Below are 19,175 nucleotides of genomic sequence, written 5' to 3' on the forward strand. Positions count from 1 at the left end.
AGAAGTTGAGGGAGGATACCCGGGTTGAGGGACTGCATCTAGGCCAGACCGAGTACAAAGTGGCATTGTATGCCGATGACATACTCCTTCATGTGGCCAACCCGAGAACATCTATCCCCAGAGCTTTGCACCTCCTTGAAGAGTACGGCCAAATGTCAGGTTTCAAAGTCAATAAACCCAAGTCAATCTTGTTCCCCCTACAAAGGTCCGCAGAGGCAAACAAAGTCAAATACTCCTCCCTCAGTCTCACGATTGAACATAGTAAGCTGAAATATTTAGGAGTACGAATTACAAGACACATAGAAGACCTATATGAAGCCAACTTCCCAATACTCCTCCAAAATTTTCACTCAGACCTTGCTAGATGGGACAAACTAACAATATCATGGCTAGGGCGCCTCAATGCGATAAAAATGATCTGTCTCCCACGGTTCTTATATCCCTTCCAAATGCTCCCTATTAAGATACCAGGGCACTTCTTCCTGGAAGTTAAGAAGGCGATTGTAAGATTCCTATGGCAAGGGGAAACAAAACAGAATCACATACGATACCCTAACATTACCTAAGGACAAGTGTGGGGTAGGCCTTCCAGACCTTAGGAAATATTATGAAGCGACCCAACTACGGGTGCTTATCCCCCACCTCCGTAACCAGAAAGAACCACAATGGATTGCAATGGACAACCACTACCTATCCCCGGCCACGGTCTCAGAATGGCTCTGGGCTCCAAGGAGGAAATTACTAAACAGATTGAAAGCACACCCGATACTAGAAACAATATGAGAAATATGGAGAGAAGGCGCAGAGGTGAAGAACATTACTACATGGCCATCTCCGTTGAGCCATTTGTGGTCTCCAGGTATTAATGAACATATTCCCAATGTAGAGCGATTTCAAACTTGATACGAGGCGGGATTGGAGAGAGTAGGCCAACTTTTGAAAAATGACTCCTTCATTACGCTCCCAGAGCTAGGGGAGGCCTTGGGGATAGGGGTACTGTCCACATTCCAATTCCTACAGATTAAGGGCATCTTAACGAAACCCGATTGGAAAGATAAATTGAGGAGAGAACTTAGTTTCTTTGAGACATTATTGAACTCCAGAACAGAGATGAAGGGGCTGATATCAACAATGTATAAAACATTGATAGAGGCAGCTAGAGGAACTACAAAACCTCTTCGAATGAAATGGGAGAGAGTTGGGCGACCATATTGATCCCAACACATGGGGAAAAATGTGCCGAGCAGCGCCCCGGACATCTATATCATGTCAATATAAACTACATGCAATCAAACTACTACATCGGTGGCAGTATGATCCACATATACTCTCCAAAATGTATCAGTCAGCCAGCCCACTATGTTGGCGTGAATGTGGGGAAATTGCAGACTGTTGGCACATGTGGTGGGGATGTCCCCAAATTAAGGTGTACTGGGATGAAGTCCTGGGGTGGATCAAAGACTTAGACGGGGTCCAAAGGATGGCAGAACCCTACCTCATCTTCTTTGGGTTTGAAAAACATGAGGATGAATGCAGAAGAGTCAAAGGCCTGGTCACACAGCTACTGTTAGCTGCCCGGGCCCTGTTAGCTATGAAGTGGAAGTCCGCAACAACCGCGAATGAGAGAGAATGGGTCAATGTAGCTTCAAACATATGCACCATGGAAAAAATAACCTCATCCCTACGTGGTAGGTCCATGCAATGTGACGTCTTGTGGATGGATTTGTTTTGAGCAAATATATGCCAGGAACAACACATTAATGTGCAGAAATAAGTTGTGAAAGTTGACTCTGCTACCTGGTTTGTCACATAAGAGCTTTCCCCTCCTTGACACTGTCTCATATGTGACCCAGAATGTGACAAAACACAAAGAGGTGTTCCCCAGTAAGAGGGCCCGCTAGAAAGCGATCACACACACATAAGACCACAATACTCTCGTAAAACGAATGCCTAGCCCTAGAGGAGATGGGGGGGTGGGGTGGCAGGTGGTATAGGGAATGGGAATGGGACTGGTTGTTGCAAAGTTTTACTGACTGAAGTTGGGAAAGTAGATCAAGCCTACGTTGAATGCCGAATTCAGTATGCAGAATTCCCAACTCTGTCTTGTACTCAATGTTTTGAATTATTTTTCGTTTTCCTATCGCTGTGACCTGTTTGTACTAAAACCTAATAAAACTTAATTTTAAAAATAAAAGGCTGGAAAAAAGTTTGTATAGTATACAGACACCCCTAAACATGACCTGAGTTCCCCTTTGTAGGATGGTGCTGGTGCTTTCAGAATTGCATTCATCCAGTTAATCTAGGGCCTGATACCTTCTGCTGGCAGGCTGTATCCCGGATATTCCACAGAGACGGTATGGAACATCCATTTGCCTTTTCTCAGGCAGATGCCAGCATCCTGGAGTCGCTGTAGGACTATACTGAGTGTGGTGTTGTGACCTGCATCTGTTTGTCCATATATTAATGTATGGTCCTGAAAGTATAACAACTTTTTGATATCAGATTGCTAAAAGGCAATCATCCTCTGAACAGCAGTGCTGCCAAATAACACCCCACATGCCCGCGTGTGCACCTGTCTGTGCCTAATCGAGTAATGAATTATGTCCATGATTTGGAGTTTTCATGAATTGTAATCTGATGATATGTGTCCCGCATATCCAACTTGGATCAATATATTGGTTTCTTGGTAGCAGGATAAATTCTGAAAATGCCAGTTAAGGGCTAACTGTCTATAATGATTTCTCTATTGCGAATACTGAGATCCACAGAACTCAACCATTCCGAAGCCTCAAGAGGTTCAATGGGTTTGTTGCTTTGTAGTGTGTGTAGTAGTTCTTACTAAGCTTGTCGTGCTGTGACTGGGGCCGTACAGACTTTGTGCGTGACCATGAGTACTCCTGGCATAGCCGACTTTTGACAATGTACTGGTTTAACACCGTAGAGTTTCTGCAAAGAGGGCTTTGTGGTGGCCCATTATGTCTACCCATGTGGAGACGTCAAGACATAGAACTTGCTCTTTACCCCTGTAATTAACTATTATGTTGAGTTTCTCCTGGTCATGCCATCCCAACCCAACCCCGATGACCTCAACTTTGCAAAGGCTCCTTGGTATCTCTAGTGAGCCTTTTGAATAAGTACCAATGTTTGTACCCTTCTAATGTTACTGGCAGCGCACCCCTTGGAGTGGATTTAAAGTGCACTTTCTGAATGGTGGTTTGCTTTCTTCCAACCATGTCCTTGCAAGTGTCCACTGGTATGACCATGAGGTTGGACCCCGAGTCTGCCATTTGGAAGACTGCATTCCCATCTACCCAAATGATGCAATGAGGTTCTGAACTTTTCTAGGTTACAATGCCCAAAGCCAAAATAGTGGAGGTTTCCTCTTGTGGTGAACTGTCACTTGTGCTCTCATTTTACATCATAGCAATCGATGTGCTGGATATTTGGTGGTATACTTTGGCAAATAAACGTTCCTCCCCAGCCAGAGATTGCAGTTTGCAACACTGCGCTGATGACATGCTGGCTTCTCCATGTTTTTTGCCATGTCTTTCCAAAATGTCACAAATGGTGCGCCCTGCAAGGGGCGAGGTGGATATTGATGAGGAGTAAGTCAGTGAGAGAGAAGGGGCGAGTTGAAGATTGATGGGAGGAATAAGTCGGTGAGAGAGAAGGGGTGAGGTGGATATAGATGTGAGGAGTAAGTCAGTGGAAAAGAAGGGGCAAGGTAGATATATGTGAGAAGTAAGTCACTTAGAAAGAAGGGGCAAGGTGGATATATATGTGAGGAGTTAGTCAGTGAGAGAGAAGGTGCGAGGTGAATATCAATGGGAGGAATAAGTCGGTGAGAGAGAAGGGGTGAGGTGGATATATACGTGAGGAGTAAGTCAGTGAGAGAGAAGGGGCGAGGTGAAGATTGATGGGAGGAATAAGTCGGTGAGAGAGAAGGGGTGAGGTGGATATAGATGTGAGAAGTAAGTCAGTGGAAGAGAAGGGGCGAGGTGAAGATTGATGGGAGGAATAAGTCACTTAGAAAGAAGGGGCAAGGTGGATACAGATGTGAGGAGTAAGTCAGTGAGAGAGAAGGGGCGAGGTGGTTGACACTAGCTCGAAGGAGAGTTGCCATGTCATGGGGTAGAGGAACAGCTCCGTCAGTGGCAAACTGGCGCAAAGACATCCTATACTGTCAGGACGTTGAATCAGAGTTTATCAGAACACTCCCCCAGCATGCACGCCCCCCGACATCTGGGGGCCACTGGTGTCCTTCTTAATCAACGAAGCAGACGAGAATCATCATCATCATCAGGGAGACACAGTCCCCAAAACCGAGACTCCTAAATCCATTTGAACACAGAAATCAGCTGTTAGCCAGACGGCGCATTAAGGGGATGACACTTCAACATTGGCTTTGGTGAACTGGGGGTGGGAAGACGGATGGGGGGAGTGGGAGGGGGCTTAGAAAGGCACTTGGGTAACTCACCCCACAATGGGGCGTTTGTTCTGTAACTGTTTCTTTTGTGTAAGTCAGTGGAAAAGAAGGGGCAAGGTAGATATATGTGAGAAGTAAGTCACTTAGAAAGAAGGGGCAAGGTGGATATATATGTGAGGAGTTAGTCAGTGAGAGAGAAGGTGCGAGGTGAATATCAATGGGAGGAATAAGTCGGTGAGAGAGAAGGGGTGAGGTGGATATATACGTGAGGAGTAAGTCAGTGAGAGAGGAGTAAGTCAGTCAGAGAGAAGGGGCGAGGTGAAGATCGATGGGAGGAATAAGTTGGTGAGAGAGAAGGGGTGAGGTGAATATATATGTGAGGCGTAAGCCAGTGGAAGAGAAGGGGCTAGGTGGATTTAGATGGGAGGAGTAAGTCCGTGTCAGTGAGAGAGAAGGGGTGAGGTAGATATATATGTGAGGAGTAAGCCAGTGGAAGAGAAGGGGCTAGGTGGATTTAGATGGGAGGAGTAAGTCCGTGTCAGTGAGAGAGAAGGGGTGAGGTAGATATAGATGGGAGGAGTAAGCCAGTGGAAGAGAAGGGGCGAGATAGATATAGATGTGAGGAGTAAGTCAGTGGAAGAGAAGGGGCGAGATAGATATAGATGTGAGGAGTAAGTCAGTGGAAGAGAAGGGGCGAGGTGGATATAGATGGGAGGAGTAAGTCAGTGTGAGAGAAGGGGCGAGGTGCATTTGGATGGGAGGGGTAAGTTGGTGAGGCAGAACGGCAAGGTGTCTATAGATGTGAGGAGTAAGTCAGTGAGAAAGGGGAGAGGTGGATGTAGATGTAAGAAGTATGTCAGTGAAAGCAAATGGACAGCACGTGGATATTGATGAGAGGAATACATCGATGAGGGAGAAGCAACACGATGGTTGGAGGTAATGGGTGAGGCAGGAATGAGGGCTGGGGTGACATGAGTACCAACAGAAGGGTAGCTAAGGGAAGGAAGAGGCAAGAGGGAGATATTGGGCCTGGTAGAGGAAAGGGGTGGGTCAGGTTAAAGGGAAGTTACATAGGGAAAGTGAGGTGTGTGAGAGGAAATAGAGACACGAGCAAAACAGTTTGTGGGTGTGTAGCTGAGGTAAATGTAGAGGAAAGAAACCTGACCACAAAAAAGAAAAGGTGTGATGAGGGAAGGTTGGTGAGGCAGAATGGGCGAGTCTGAGGAGAGGGAAGGTGTACGCCGGTTGAGAGGGGGGAAACGGATGTGGGGGGTGACAGTCAGGGGGCAGCCTTTCACTAACATCTGTTGACAATGGCTCTCTTCTGTGCCCCCAGCCCTGCGAGGTAATGTGGCAGCAGTGTGCCCTGCAGATCTCCAACGCCATCCAGTACGTGGTGGAATTTGCCAAGCGCCTCGACGGCTTCATGGATTTGTGCCAGAATGACCAGATCATCCTCCTCAAAGCAGGTGGGGACACTGAAAAACTGTTGCTATCAATTAGTAAAAGTGTTTTTTAGAATCTAAAACCGATAGTAACACTGTTCTCCATAAAAGTGCAAACCCAAAAGCACTGACCATTCATAACGTACCAGATGCACACAAAAGAACACAACCTTGTCTGACTAAGCAACGTAGCGCCATTATCCACTCGGCAAAGCCAACATTCCTTATGATTGAGCACATTTTGTGCATTGATTGGAGCATTCAATGTGTGCACTAACACATTCATGCACAGCACCAGTCAACACATTTCGATATTCCAACTCAGCCTAGATTTCATTCATTTCCTGATGGCCCAATATACCCATATGCCCTACCAATGAGGTTCGATTATGCCTTTCAGTTGTGTGGTTGCTAGTCATTCATACCATCAATTTGATATTTCCTCAGAATCTCTGAATCATTAGTTACTGCCATAAAAAGGACCAACGTCATGGCTGGTGTCCCCCATGTTACTGCAGTGTCAAACATCAACACACACTACAGAAATAACATGGTGGAAATGTGCAATGTATAGGAGAAAATGTGTCATCCTGTACTGGCACCTTAGAGAAACATTTGATTGCCAAGCTCGTAATATCACCACAGTAGAGTGTTGCACTGAGCAGCCACACAATAAAGGAGGCCATTGAATACAGGGGCATCCAGGTAGAAATCTTAAAACATTTTGAGTGACAGCCCAGCTCGGTCCCATCATGTCTTTACATTGCATCCAAGGTGCAACAATGGTCAGATAAGCATTTTGTTGTGCTATGTCTATGACCAGCCTGGCCACAGGATGAGGGATCTGGACAAGGAGGCCGTGCGCAAATGGTCCCATCCAATGAAAATTCATTAGGCTGACAATGGCTGTGTGGATGGAGGACTGCCAAGATGAGCAACACTACAGCTCTATATTCACATCATAGACAGCGCGATTGGCCCTTGGCACAATGGCTCAAAGGTTCTACATTGTGATTAAATGAGCCGCCAGCCACCCAGGGGAGACGACTGATTTCTCTTTTAGTGGCTAGCGCCTTGGTTTCTTACACTGGGTAAATGGTGACCCCCTTCATTGGGCATTCAGAGGTTGGCACCCTACTTTTCCCATTATACTGGCAAGTAGTCTCATTGCCCTGATTCCTCATGTTAATAGACATTGGTGCGTTGGCACATTTGCAAATGGCCGCTTTGGCAACGGACAGCTTCATGTCACCGATGTTAGTGTTATTGTCTGGTTATACATATGTATGTCAAGGGTTTTTTTGAATTAACCCTCTTCAACTAAATGGCAAATACTAACTCTTCACCCGGTGCTCTCCAACCCCCATCTTACAGTTGCCAGCAGTTGTTCAGGGTACCTCTGTGGAAGGAGAGAGTGACGAAGGGACAGTGGTGCTGATTATACTACCCACTTCCCAAGACCAAAAACTACAGCAAAAGGCGTTAACATTGATGGTGACATGGGTGAAACAACGTGTAGAGAGGGTTTCAGATCTTGGCCATTTTGGTTAAGGGTGTATTGGGACCAGCCCTGGGACACACACTGTTCTTTTATAACTGAGTTATGACAACAATGCCATTGTTCATCAGATTGTGCGGGCCAGTAACAGCCCAGTCCCGACATAAGATAGGTCTCTATGGCTTTCTTTGATCGCAGTGTCCTACATTCCCAGACAGCCAAGTGTGCCTTCACTGCGCTTCTAGATCACCCAGTATCCTCTGTCCTGCTTTCTTCATTCACCAAGTGCGCATACATTTTACCAGGGTTGCTGGAAGCCTGTAATAGGGTCGGGTGAGCTTGCAGTTGAGATGTAGTTTTTGTCATGGGAGGCCCAACAATGTCTTAGAATGTCTAGATTTAGCAAAGGATTTGCATTAAGGGGTACCTTTTCCAGGTGTCTGAAAAATGGTGGGGTCGGTTCTTCTCTCAGAGCTGAATAAGGAGCCTACCATGGCATTGGGCTCTGAACTGCAAGAGCTCAGCCCCGTGTCTTTGGCATCTAAACTTTGCATGGCGGATCATATGCAAGTGTCTGGCCTATTGTCCATGGGTGGTGCATTGTGAGGGGGCAGCATCTGTGTATAACGTGGGCCCTTGCTCCAGTAGACTGAGAGCTTCTTACAGAGGCCTTTCTAACTCTTCCTTCCCTTACTGCACTCTCTTTACATTTTTTAAAAGCAAAACTGAATTAAGGTTCCTCAGCTAGGTGTGTAAGAGGTGTAAGGGGTCATTAGTAAGACTCGGACATAGCGGCATGTTAAGTTTTGGTTATACACTTTTATTGTCAAAATAATAAGAGGGGTCAGGGAATTCTTGTCTATCCCCAACTCTATGAGGGGTTTCCCTGCCTCAGCAAAACTAAGGAACGTCGGTGCCAGGATGTTAAACAAACCAAGCGTCTTCAGTCATGGGTCCAAAACCCTGAACGGACTCTTACATTCTAAATGAAATGCAAGGTGAAAATGGGGATTTCCTTGAGCTATAAATGAATAGCTTATTCTTGAAGTTCCAAACATAAAGTTCTAAGGTGCACAATCAGAAAGAAAACAGAGTTCCACCTTAGATTTCTTCTAGTGATCTTGATAATGTTATTGCATATTTCTCTTGAATCCTGAAAAGGGCATGAGTCTTCCCTTGTCTTATACACCCTTTCACATATAGGGGTGCTGACCCCTTGAGCTCTCTCAATCCTTCTTCCTTTCCCTGGTAAACTCTCATGCCAGATATTGCTCCTTTGTTCCTGAAAAAAAGGGGGGATGAACCTTCCCTTGTAATCTTTTACCCTTGTTACTTCTGGTTTACTTGCCTGCCTGGGTGTCGTCACTTCCTTGTTTGGGTGTGAGTTTCAGACTCACTGGTTGCCTGGTTCACTAACCTGCCAGGGCTTTTCTGCTCTTTGTTTTGCTTTCTCTTTTATCCAGCTTACAGCAATGTTCCAATATCGGGTCAGTGACCCTTTCTTACTTCTATCGCATTTGTCTAGGCTTTACCTGTAACACCTTTCGTACTTGCAATGATTTCACTGTCTTTACTCGGGTTCTTTCTCTCAACAATGTTCATGTCAGAAATACTTGCACTGCCTTCCCTTAGGCTCTTTCCCTCAACAAGGTTTTCAGTAATAATTGCACTGCCTTCACTTCGGCTTGTTCCTTCAACAATGTTCGTATCAGTAATATTCACTTTTGAACGTTCTTGCATAGTACGTACTACACAGCATTCACTTAGACCGCCCTTCCCCCATAACAGGCTCACTCTCTCTGGGTTTAGCGATCGTGGATGGCATCTCCAGCATTCCTCGTGTTTCCATAGGGTCTGGACTTCCGGTCCATTGACTGGTCTTGCATCCGGCGAGTTGTTCGCTTCTCGCTTCACCTTCCTCTGGCTCCCTGTTGTCAAAAAACGTCGACCGGTCTGGCTCCTCTGCACACTGTGCCCGTTGGCCCATGCACTGCATTCTGCAACCTGCTTGCCTTCGATGTCCTCCGCATTGTCAGCACAAGTCAGGTGCCTCTCCAGTTTCTAGCTCTCTCATTCTCCTGAATTCGGTTCACCTGTGTTGCTTTTAAATATCCTGGTCTTTCTCTGCAGTCTCCAATGACTCGAACACAGTGTGGGTTTACCGTGTCCAATCGTACTCATTACCCCATCCCTCTTCCGCGTCTCAGTACCCAAAAAGGGAGGGGGGACCTCTTTTTTTCCTTTTCTGTTCCCTGGGGAGATTGATGTCACTTGGGCGGCCAATCTCCTCAGGATAAAAACCCTCAGATGTGAATGGCTTTCACCCCCACTGTGGGGGGCAGACATGGCCTTTAACGGCCCACAGACCTCGCTGAGCTACCTTGTGCCATAATCTCGTAAGGAAGAGGTGTCAAAGTGCCAGTGGCTCCCAGTGATTTAAAACAGACAGTTCTGCTTGAAAAAAAGACAGATGTCTGCAAGATAATGGGTTAATTGCAGCCACTGAGCTATTCATGAGCAGTTCCTCGCATAATAACAGCTTCTAAACCGAGTGTGCCTTCAGCCACTTCATATATAAGTAGGGTGACAACTTGGAGAATTTTATAAAGGCCATATAATCAATATACAAGAATGGCATCAAAGGCAGAACACTGAAACATACATGGGATGGAACCGAATTCCTAGGCCCACAGATAGACTAGACTCATTGAATCATTGGTGTTGCTGAATTATTTACTTCCCGCCAATTTCGAATATATTTAGACTCTCCCTGTCATCTAATGGTTATTGCAACAATCTCGGAATGTTTTTTGAATGATTTAAACTTTGTCAGGGAGATTTCAGCACTGGTTCTTCAGAGTGCTTGAGTGCTTTAATGATGATATTTTAAAATGGTATCACAGTCAAAACAATAATGGTCACTGAGCTTCCATGCCTTTTCCTTTGCACCCATCCTTCCTTTTATCAGCATTCTAACCCCCTGCTCTCTATTATGCAGTTTACTCCCTTCGATCCCATCTCACCTCTGCACCACAGGCTTTCATCTGTTCCTGCAATGTTTTTCCCTTGAGAAAAGGCTTTCCTTGCAGCTGTTGCCTAACCCGCATTCACCCTTTATAGAGCAGTGTTCTGATAAGGTTCTAGATCCTGTTCTAAAAAGTGGGACATTTGGCTATTTTTCAGACATTTGTCGGGACAGGGAGGCTTGGTTGGAAACAACAGGGCTGCCCACCAAAAACTGGGATGTGCCAAAAGAGCATGGAAATCGCAGCAGTGTTCTGTATAAAATCCATTACTCTTCCTCGTCCCTGTACTTACTTGTGATGGTAGACTGCCTTCCAATCCTGAATTCACTTCTTCATATTTCCCCTTCATCTGGGATATAAAATCCCAATTTCTTCCCAGAGTCCTCCTGTTCTTGCTGTCCATTTGGATAGTGAACCCTTAGGCCCTGCGTTGGCAGCCTCCTCTAGGCAACGTACTTCAGTGATCGGCTTTTGGAGTTTATAGGTGTTCCTTTGCAAGCCTTCCCAGGTGTGTTGATACCAGCAATCAATATCCCTCAGGCTGTATTTGGCAGGGTTTGGAGATTGAACTCCACCGGAGGTTCATAAGTGCCAGTAGATGATGATGGGGTGCAAACGCTGGGGAGTCCCAAGTTTGGTTCACCAATACCTGTGAGAGATTTCCATTCTTCTGGCAAATGCACTTTCTGGAGGCTACACTCGGCCACATGCTTCTTTCCTTCAAGAACTGCCTCTCCTTCACCTTGTTCCTGGCTCAGCACAAAGAGTTAAAATGCCTATAAAGTATTCTCAGCTGGTAGCAAAGGACTGCGCTGTAGACCAGATGACACGACACCAAGAACCCATGAGTGCTGCCTCTTGTTTCGGCTAGCACTCCTTGCATAGGCAAACTAGAATCTCTTTACCCTACTACCATTGTATCCACCTCAGCCTGCCTCCGGTGAGGCACAGGGTTCAAGTGCCACTGGAGGAACATCAGAGTCGGAAGGTTACAGTGAGACTTACTCTCGGTCCCAAGTTAGGAGTTAGGACACGACAGCACTTCCGGGGTTCTCCTGACAATCCTGTTTGTGACCCTTTCCACTGTGTAGACATACACGTGAAAGACCAATCACAACCCCGGCAGCCTCCCGGATTTCCTATGTCACCCCCTTCCATGCTCAGTTGATCCTCAGGCACCCGAGGACGGTTTAGTTAGAATGGATAACATCTGGGCTGCGTGAGATACTGAGAAGGTAGCATGTGGGTGTGAACTGAGCACACAGCACATGTTCACTAGATGCAGGTCACCCAGAACATATACTTAAATACAATGTATGTAGATGTTATTTGAGATGCATTGATGCAAATCTTACACAGGTATGTCGGTAGTCACGTTGTGGAGATCCATAAGCGCCTGGCATGTCTGTGAACCTCAAGGAGCAGAGCTGGTGGTCCTTAATGAATGGTGGCTGTGAATTACCCTCACACTAGTACACAAGTAGTTGGATAAGACAGTGGTATTTCCCGGTTATCCAAGCAAACTGTGTTTACATCTGGTGTTTTACTAGGAAGGCCCTTTGTAGCCCATTCTATTCAACCAATGGTTGCACTGATTACACTCAGGAATATCCAGAGCTTTCTTCCATACTATTTTCAGTGCACAGACACCCATATAGCAGAGCCTGAGTCAAAACCCCTCTCCCTCCACGGCCTGAGTGATGGAGTGCAGTTCCTGTGCCACAGCACCAGCGCCCACCGCACAGGCAGCACCTCCAGCAGCACAGAGGGTTGGCAGCAGTACAGACGGGTTATCAGCCAGTGGCTACCATAAACATGTCATCCTTTGTAAAATTCGCTTTTGAGACTGTTTTTCAGTCTCTCGAGAGACTTCCAGTGACTCAACCTGGCATTCCTCTGTGGTTGGGTAGGAGATGCCCTCACATTCTCACAGAGTACAGAGAAGGTCGGTGACAGATGCTGTACCATACACAAACCGAGATGGTTAACAAAGGTTGCTGGCTGGCAGAAACCAGGGTTGATTTGTGGGCGGATGAAATGAGCAAGCAAATAATGACCTTCTTGAATAGGCTTCAAACCTGGAGTAACTGATTATTGTGTGTCCTGATTACTGTGTCCATGTTGTCTCCAGAGTTCTAACCAAAGTTCTTTTTCTTCCTCTTCTCTTCTTGTCAATGTTCCCCTCTCGCCCTCCTACCTAAAAAATATTGTTTTCTCTTCTGTTGTCGTTAATTGGGTTCTGTTCCGACGGTTATATTTCTTTCTGTGAAATATTTCTGCCATCATTCAAAATGGAACATTTTATATTTTGTTTACCTATTCGTTTGTTTTTGGCGGGTGGTGGTCTTTTTATTGTTTACTTTTCTAACACACAAAATTTAAACCTTATCTGCTCTTGTCCTGGGATGATGGAACCACTCATCGGGCCCTGTCCGTACCCCATTCCCACTTCCTCGTCTCCTCTGCCGTCTGTCTGTCTCTGCATTAGGTTGCCTGGAGGTCCTTCTGATCCGGATGGTCCGAGCATTCAACCCTATCAATAACACGGTCCTCTTTGAAGGGAAATTCGGAAGTATGCAGATGTTCAAATCCCTAGGTAAGATGTGTTCATTCTCTTTTCGCTTGCGGAAACCTTTGCAAAACCTGAAAGATATTGCTGTCTCGGTAGCCATTTTGGCCGATATAAGATTGGAGTTTTAACCACCAGGCAAATTGTGCTCCATCTCCATCAATTTATCTTGTTCTACATCAATACAGCCCAAAGTCCATATTGTGCTTATGGTCATTCCGAAGTTTTCAGCGAATGAGCTTGGCATTTTTCAACCCAATGCATCGTGGCTGTTGTAGGCTGGCTTGCAAATTACCCTATCCAAGTGTGATCTGGATCGTATCATAATCCTCCTATAGCAGGCTAGGTGGGCCCGGTTTAGGCCTAATTGCAGTATCTAAGCACACATACTTATGTTATTTGCAGGAAAGGAAACTTTTTTATTTTTAAATAAGAACATTTGTATGTGTTTTTGAAACTTCAAAAGATCTCCAATTTTCCACAGATCAAGTGATAAGCGGTTCCAAAGTTTAATTGCTTGGACTGTACTTGACCGAGGATATGGCAGCAAACATGGAATATTTATCGGAAGATCGTAATAGGCGACTATACCATTTGAGAGGTTTTGTTAGATAAATGTAGGTTTTTCTATATAGAGCATTGTGGCCAATGGTAAGCAATTTAAAAGATATTCTAGATTTTATAGGAAGCCAATGAAGAGTTTTGCGAGCTGGGAAATGTGGATATGTTTAGGGAGGTTCATAGCTAACCTATGCCATGTGCATTAGCCATTTGTGGCCAACCAGATGCTTGGATGTTGTTGGAAGGATGCGATTTAAGATGATTCTGTTTGGACTCTGTGGCAATAGTGGTTGCTAGTACCTAGTGATCAGCAGACCAGGGTTCCCTTAGCAACAACGAGACCGTTTCTAGCTTAGCCTAGAATGCAAGAAACCTACATTCATACAATGCAATATGTTTACCTCCTTGTTTAATAGCCTTGTCTTTTCTGCATTGCCATGTATTGTTGGCTCCATGGCAGGTCAGCTTTACTTTGAGGTCTGCAGCCCAGACTGCCATTGCCAGTCCTGCGAAGCCCTTAGGGATAGTGTTAATAAGGCAATTGTTTGGTCCTTCATGATAATAACAACCCTCCAAAAGGGGCTTTATGAAGTTTCTGGGGTGTTTATGTAGAAACGTTGGGTTAGCACAGCTTCATAGCCCACCAGAAAGTGCAGTTTGCACGCTTAAAGTTGTCTTGTAACCTTTTAACATGCAAGGCGCCCAGTTACCCTCGGGTTGGGTGCGCCATAGAAAAAAATAAACAAACAAACAAAGCAATGACACACTGTGGTGTGAATTAAACACTATTATTATCAGTACACAATGTGACTATAAAACCCCAGTACACAAAACTGAACTCCATTGCCATGACATTGCAGTGGACTTTGTTTTGTAACTTATCGATGCTACTCACTAGAGACGGTTTTGTGTCACTGATCTTAGAAGCGAGCAGGACTTTACTCTTGTATTAAGAGCAGAATCCCGCCAACACATCCATGTTGATAAATACATATTGGAATTGTTCTGAATTCTTCTGGAATTCCATCTAGGTGAAGATCTGAAAGAACACAGTCCATTTGCCCTGGTACTCTCAAAGCCCTACAGTAATTGGCTTACAGAAACAAGATCCTCAAGGTAGGCTCTTTCATCAGGCCCATCGTTCTGTAGCCACGCGGTTGGTTTACGTACCTTGTAGTAATAATCCAAGCATTCGAGTGTCACCCTGGCCCGCGACATGAACTGTAGGTCCCTCTTAGAGCATCATCTAGTGCTTCCAGGTGTCAGTACAGCTTTTGGGTGTGCCTGCGTTCAGTCCGCTAGGGACTGTGGATGATGCTGCTGACAGAATTTCTAAAACAGTACTACATGCCTAGAGACTTAACTGCTAAATCCACGTTTGCCAATTAACATATAGGAAAGAGCTGGCCGTCATTAGCAATGTTTTGGCACTCATCTTGTGAATGCATTTCTGAAACAAGCACTGACTCTGCTTCCTCTTCTATTTCCAGTCTGTGATCCTATAGGATGTGATTCAAAAGGATTTATATGGCGCAAATGACGAGATGCCCATGAGCATCCCAGATTTGAACCGACTTCATTATATCTGATTCACAAAGCTTGCTACGGGAGCAAATATGGATATGCCTGGAGAATTTCAGAGATGCTCAGGTGCAAATGCGATTCACAAAGATTTCCTCCTGGGCATCTCAGAGAATTTCCAGGCATCTTTGATTCTCGAAGATTTGCTGAAAGGCATATCAGAGATGTTCCAGGCATCTGTGATTCCCAAAGATTTCCTCCAGGGCATCTCAGAGGATTTCCAGGCATCTTTGATTCTCGAAGACTTGCTCAAAGGCATATCAGAGATGTTCCAGGCATCTGTGATTCCCAAAGATTTCCTCCAGGGCATCTCAGAGGATTTCCAGGCATCTTTGATTCTCGAAGATTTGCTCAAAGGCATATCAGAGATGTTCCAGGCATCTGTGATTCCCAAAGATTTCCTCCAGGGCATCTCAGAGGATTTACAGGCATCTTTGATTCTCGAAGATTTGCTCAAAGGCATATCAGAGATGTTCCAGGCATCTGTGATTCCCAAAGATTTGCTCCAGGGCACCTCAGAGAATTTCCAGGCATCTTTGAGTCCAAACGATACATAGGAATCTCAGAGATGTTCCAGGCATCTGTGATTCCTAAATATTTGCTCCAGGGCATCTCAGAGATGTCCCGGCTATCTCCAGATTTGCTCCAACGTTAGGCTCTGTGAATCAACTGTAGAAGGTGCAAATCTAAGATATTCACGCGCCTCTCCTCGTTTTCTCTAGTCCAGTTTGTTGTTAGGCTTATAATGTACAAGTTAAACAGGCACTTCCTCGGTTCATTGATAGCTACAAGCCACATCTATGGATGCTAGAACGTTCTAGATTCTCTTACAACCCTGCCTCACAGATTTGCAATATTCCTGCATTTACACAACCCAAGTTAGCGCTCAGGTGGCAAGTATGTAGACTTTGTTTAAGAATTATTTGTAAACGAATAAAGCTATTGTTAGAAATACAGTCTGTTTATCATCAAATGTTAGGGAGAGTTTACCAGGTACCCATCTCATCAGTGTGAGCCGCAGGGCATTAGCTTTTCTGGGTTTGATCCCGTCTTGACAAAATAGCATGATATACAGAAACGTCAGTCTATATGAAGCTGAATAGTTTCAAAAATGTCAAAGTACTACAAGGACTCGATTTCTGAAGATTTAGCTTATCTGCACGCCTGCCCAAAAACATAGGACAGACTTTCCCCTGAGCATGTTGCGTGTTCCTGGAGAAAGATGCTTTGGTCATTTGATAGGGTCCCCCTATTTGAGACCTATTATTGTTGATAATAGAAGGGGGCTTGAAGGATTTCACTGTAAACCCTTTATCCTCACTACACCATAGCTTTGACGTGGCATCATGTCTCCTGTGTCTTGTAGGATGTGACGATCTGATCAGCACCATCTTCGAACTGGGGAGGAACCTGTGTCGGCTCCAGCTGTCGGATGAGGAGATTGCACTGTTCACGGCCACCGTCCTCCTTTCTCCAGGTAAGGCGATTGGGAGTCGGAATTTGGGAATCTATCCAGTCAAATACATTAGTGAAGTAAGCATAGGGTGAACAGACTTTCACCAACATTAAAGTAGGACTGTAATGTGACAGCGGGTGCCAGGACTATACTCCAGTAGTGGGAAAAGGGGATTCTAGACATTCCGCCGAAGGATAAACTGTGCACATTTGGCTGTGACTGGGGAGAATCTTAGACATCAAGGAGCTTGTGCTCAGATTGCTATTCCTGGCCTGGCAATGCAACCATTCCCACAGCAGCCTCTGTAGCACAATCATTAATGCGCTTGGCTGTAGTGCTAACTGAAAGGGTGCTGATTTAAGCTCCAGGTTCAAGCCCGCCCAGGGATGTCTTAATTGTACATTTTAAATTACCGAACATTTATCTGACGAGTATTGTGCTTTACACCCAGATCGGAGGGCATAGACATACCCCCACTGCAGTCGCAGATGGGATTCTGCAAGGTCACACCACCCTCTCCCCAAAACCCGGCAGGTTTTTCTCAGAACGCAGGGCTCACTTCTTGGACGCTCCCGGCAAAGCCGTGACGTCTGGTCCCCCTAAAGTGCACAGTGTTGAGATCTGTGCTCATGATGCAGGGCACAGGTTTGATGAAAGACAGTGTCCTTCCTCCTTGCAAGGTCAATACACTGAAATTCCATTAAATCCCATTCATTTGGGCGATAGCAACATCTGTTATTCAGAGGGGTGTAAAATTGCAAACACTGTGATAGTAAAGACCATTAAAAATAAAAGTGCTAGTGCCGCTGTAAGATACCACATAGTTGGATCTATAAGTTATCAAATTCCTTAACGTCCACTTAGCAGAAAAGTGCAAGTTTACATTGTGCCATTTCTGACGTCATTGCTGATGCCCAGTAAATCTTCAAAACACGTTGCTAATTTAAGTTATGACCACTTAACACACGCAATTGCTCATTTCTTTTGTGGTCAGTTAGCTCGTGATGGCCGGTTTTCGTCATTTTCCATTGCCCATCATTACCCTCCGTGGACTGCCCTCTCCTAGCACCTTTTACCTTTTTCTGCCAGTGCCCAAAAAGAAGGAGACCTAGGCTCCCAATAGTGGCCTCGGACCTGGATGTCAGCAAAACTATCGCCTGTAGAGGACCCCATGGAGAATGCTCCACCCCAGGCAAAGACAGCGTTTGACTTGCAGGCTGGCATGGGATTGCTGGACATGCAGGCACACCCCTCCCCATCCCCAACCATCCTAATGTCTAGGTGAGGCCATTGGCATATCTTCCCTCTATGAACTCCTTCTTTGGCGCACTTAGGTTACTCGTCGCAATGCTGGGCAGTGGCCCACTTTGGGTTGTTCTTGGGGCTTGATCATTGACTGGATTTGCACGAGTCGTAGTGCCAGTACAATCCCCAAAATGGTTTGCTTTTTTTGCGGGCACAATGTCAGGATTTGCATGGATGGAATCCCTGGCTCTATCACCACATCTGGTGATTGTGCCAGCCTTAACACCTGCAGAATTCCTGTCTTTCTGCCAACGCTTAGACCAGCCATACAGATAAGTGGTGTACCAGCAACCTTAGCTACTCCCTAAAACAGAGAAATCCCCCAAAAGAAAAATGTGAGGAGTCAAAATAATTCCCATAAGTAGGAAAGGATGGAAATCGGGACTGATCGACATGTAGGACCTTACCCTCGGGTTCATTCGGATTCATTCTACAAACAAATATATGCATATTAATGGTTTCAGCAGAACGGCGCCAAAGGAAGGAGCTTTAACATTAGTACTTCTTGATCTGAGGAGGAACTTTGAGGTAATATAGATTCTTTTGATTTTCTTGAACTACTAGGTGCAAACAAAAACAGACTACAGTAAGCTATTTGTTTTATTGTCACAATACAATTTTACCAGCTCAAAAATCCCTCCACTGGAAATGGAAATTACTTCCTTACTCCCTAAAAAATCCTTTTACAACCAGGGCACAAGTCAAGGGTACATGCGGGGGTCGGACTCCACCCACTTTAATCAGAGGGTGGACTCAGTCCCCCCCAGCTAAAAGACAAACATTGGATGTCTTCTTTGAATTTATGAATTAAAGCCAACCTCAGGGACCAAACTGCAGTCGCCAGGTTTGTAGGCGGACACTTCACCACTGCACTATATAACCTGATGAATGATAACGACCAACTAAAGATGAAATATCCCATTTCGGTGCTGCGAGTCCCAGGGAAAACATTTGTAGCGGTTCTTCAGTTTAAAACATGCACACCTTTTAATGTAATGTTTTCAAAAACACTATTAGAAGAAAATATCCTGTCTTGGTTTTGTGTGTATGTGAATTTTATGAAAGGCAAATGCCGTTCCTCCTGTTCAAATTGGGTGGTTATGCAAAGCCAATTTAATGGAATGTGCCTATTTCACCTTGATGTGCTAATTTCTGGCGACGTCACATCCCATTGCGTTTCTTGACGAGTCCCCCCACTTTAATTTTTAGGACTTGACCTCTGTTTACAACCCAAAAAAAGGGATTAAAATACTCTCACTGCAAAATCTTACCTGGAGTTCTGGCTACGAGTGCACATTGGGTCATTGC

The 19,175-nt window shown here is 45.2% G+C and overlaps 1 protein-coding gene across 1 annotated transcript in view; it reads left to right on the forward strand.

The window, feature by feature from the left end:
* Positions 1–19,175, forward strand: part of LOC138575680 (nuclear receptor ROR-beta-like) — a 131,363-nt gene that overhangs the window by 91,385 nt on the left and 20,803 nt on the right. The window contains exons 6-8 of the mRNA XM_069649501.1: positions 5,763–5,895; positions 12,884–12,991; positions 16,473–16,583. Of these exons, the coding sequence (XP_069505602.1) occupies positions 5,763–5,895; positions 12,884–12,991; positions 16,473–16,583 (352 nt within the window). The remainder of the gene's footprint in view (positions 1–5,762; positions 5,896–12,883; positions 12,992–16,472; positions 16,584–19,175) is intronic.

Source organism: Ambystoma mexicanum, chromosome 1p (assembly GCF_040938575.1).
Source record: "Ambystoma mexicanum isolate Mex_15411 chromosome 1p, UKY_AmexF1_1, whole genome shotgun sequence".
Classification (NCBI taxonomy): Eukaryota; Metazoa; Chordata; class Amphibia; order Caudata; family Ambystomatidae; genus Ambystoma; species Ambystoma mexicanum.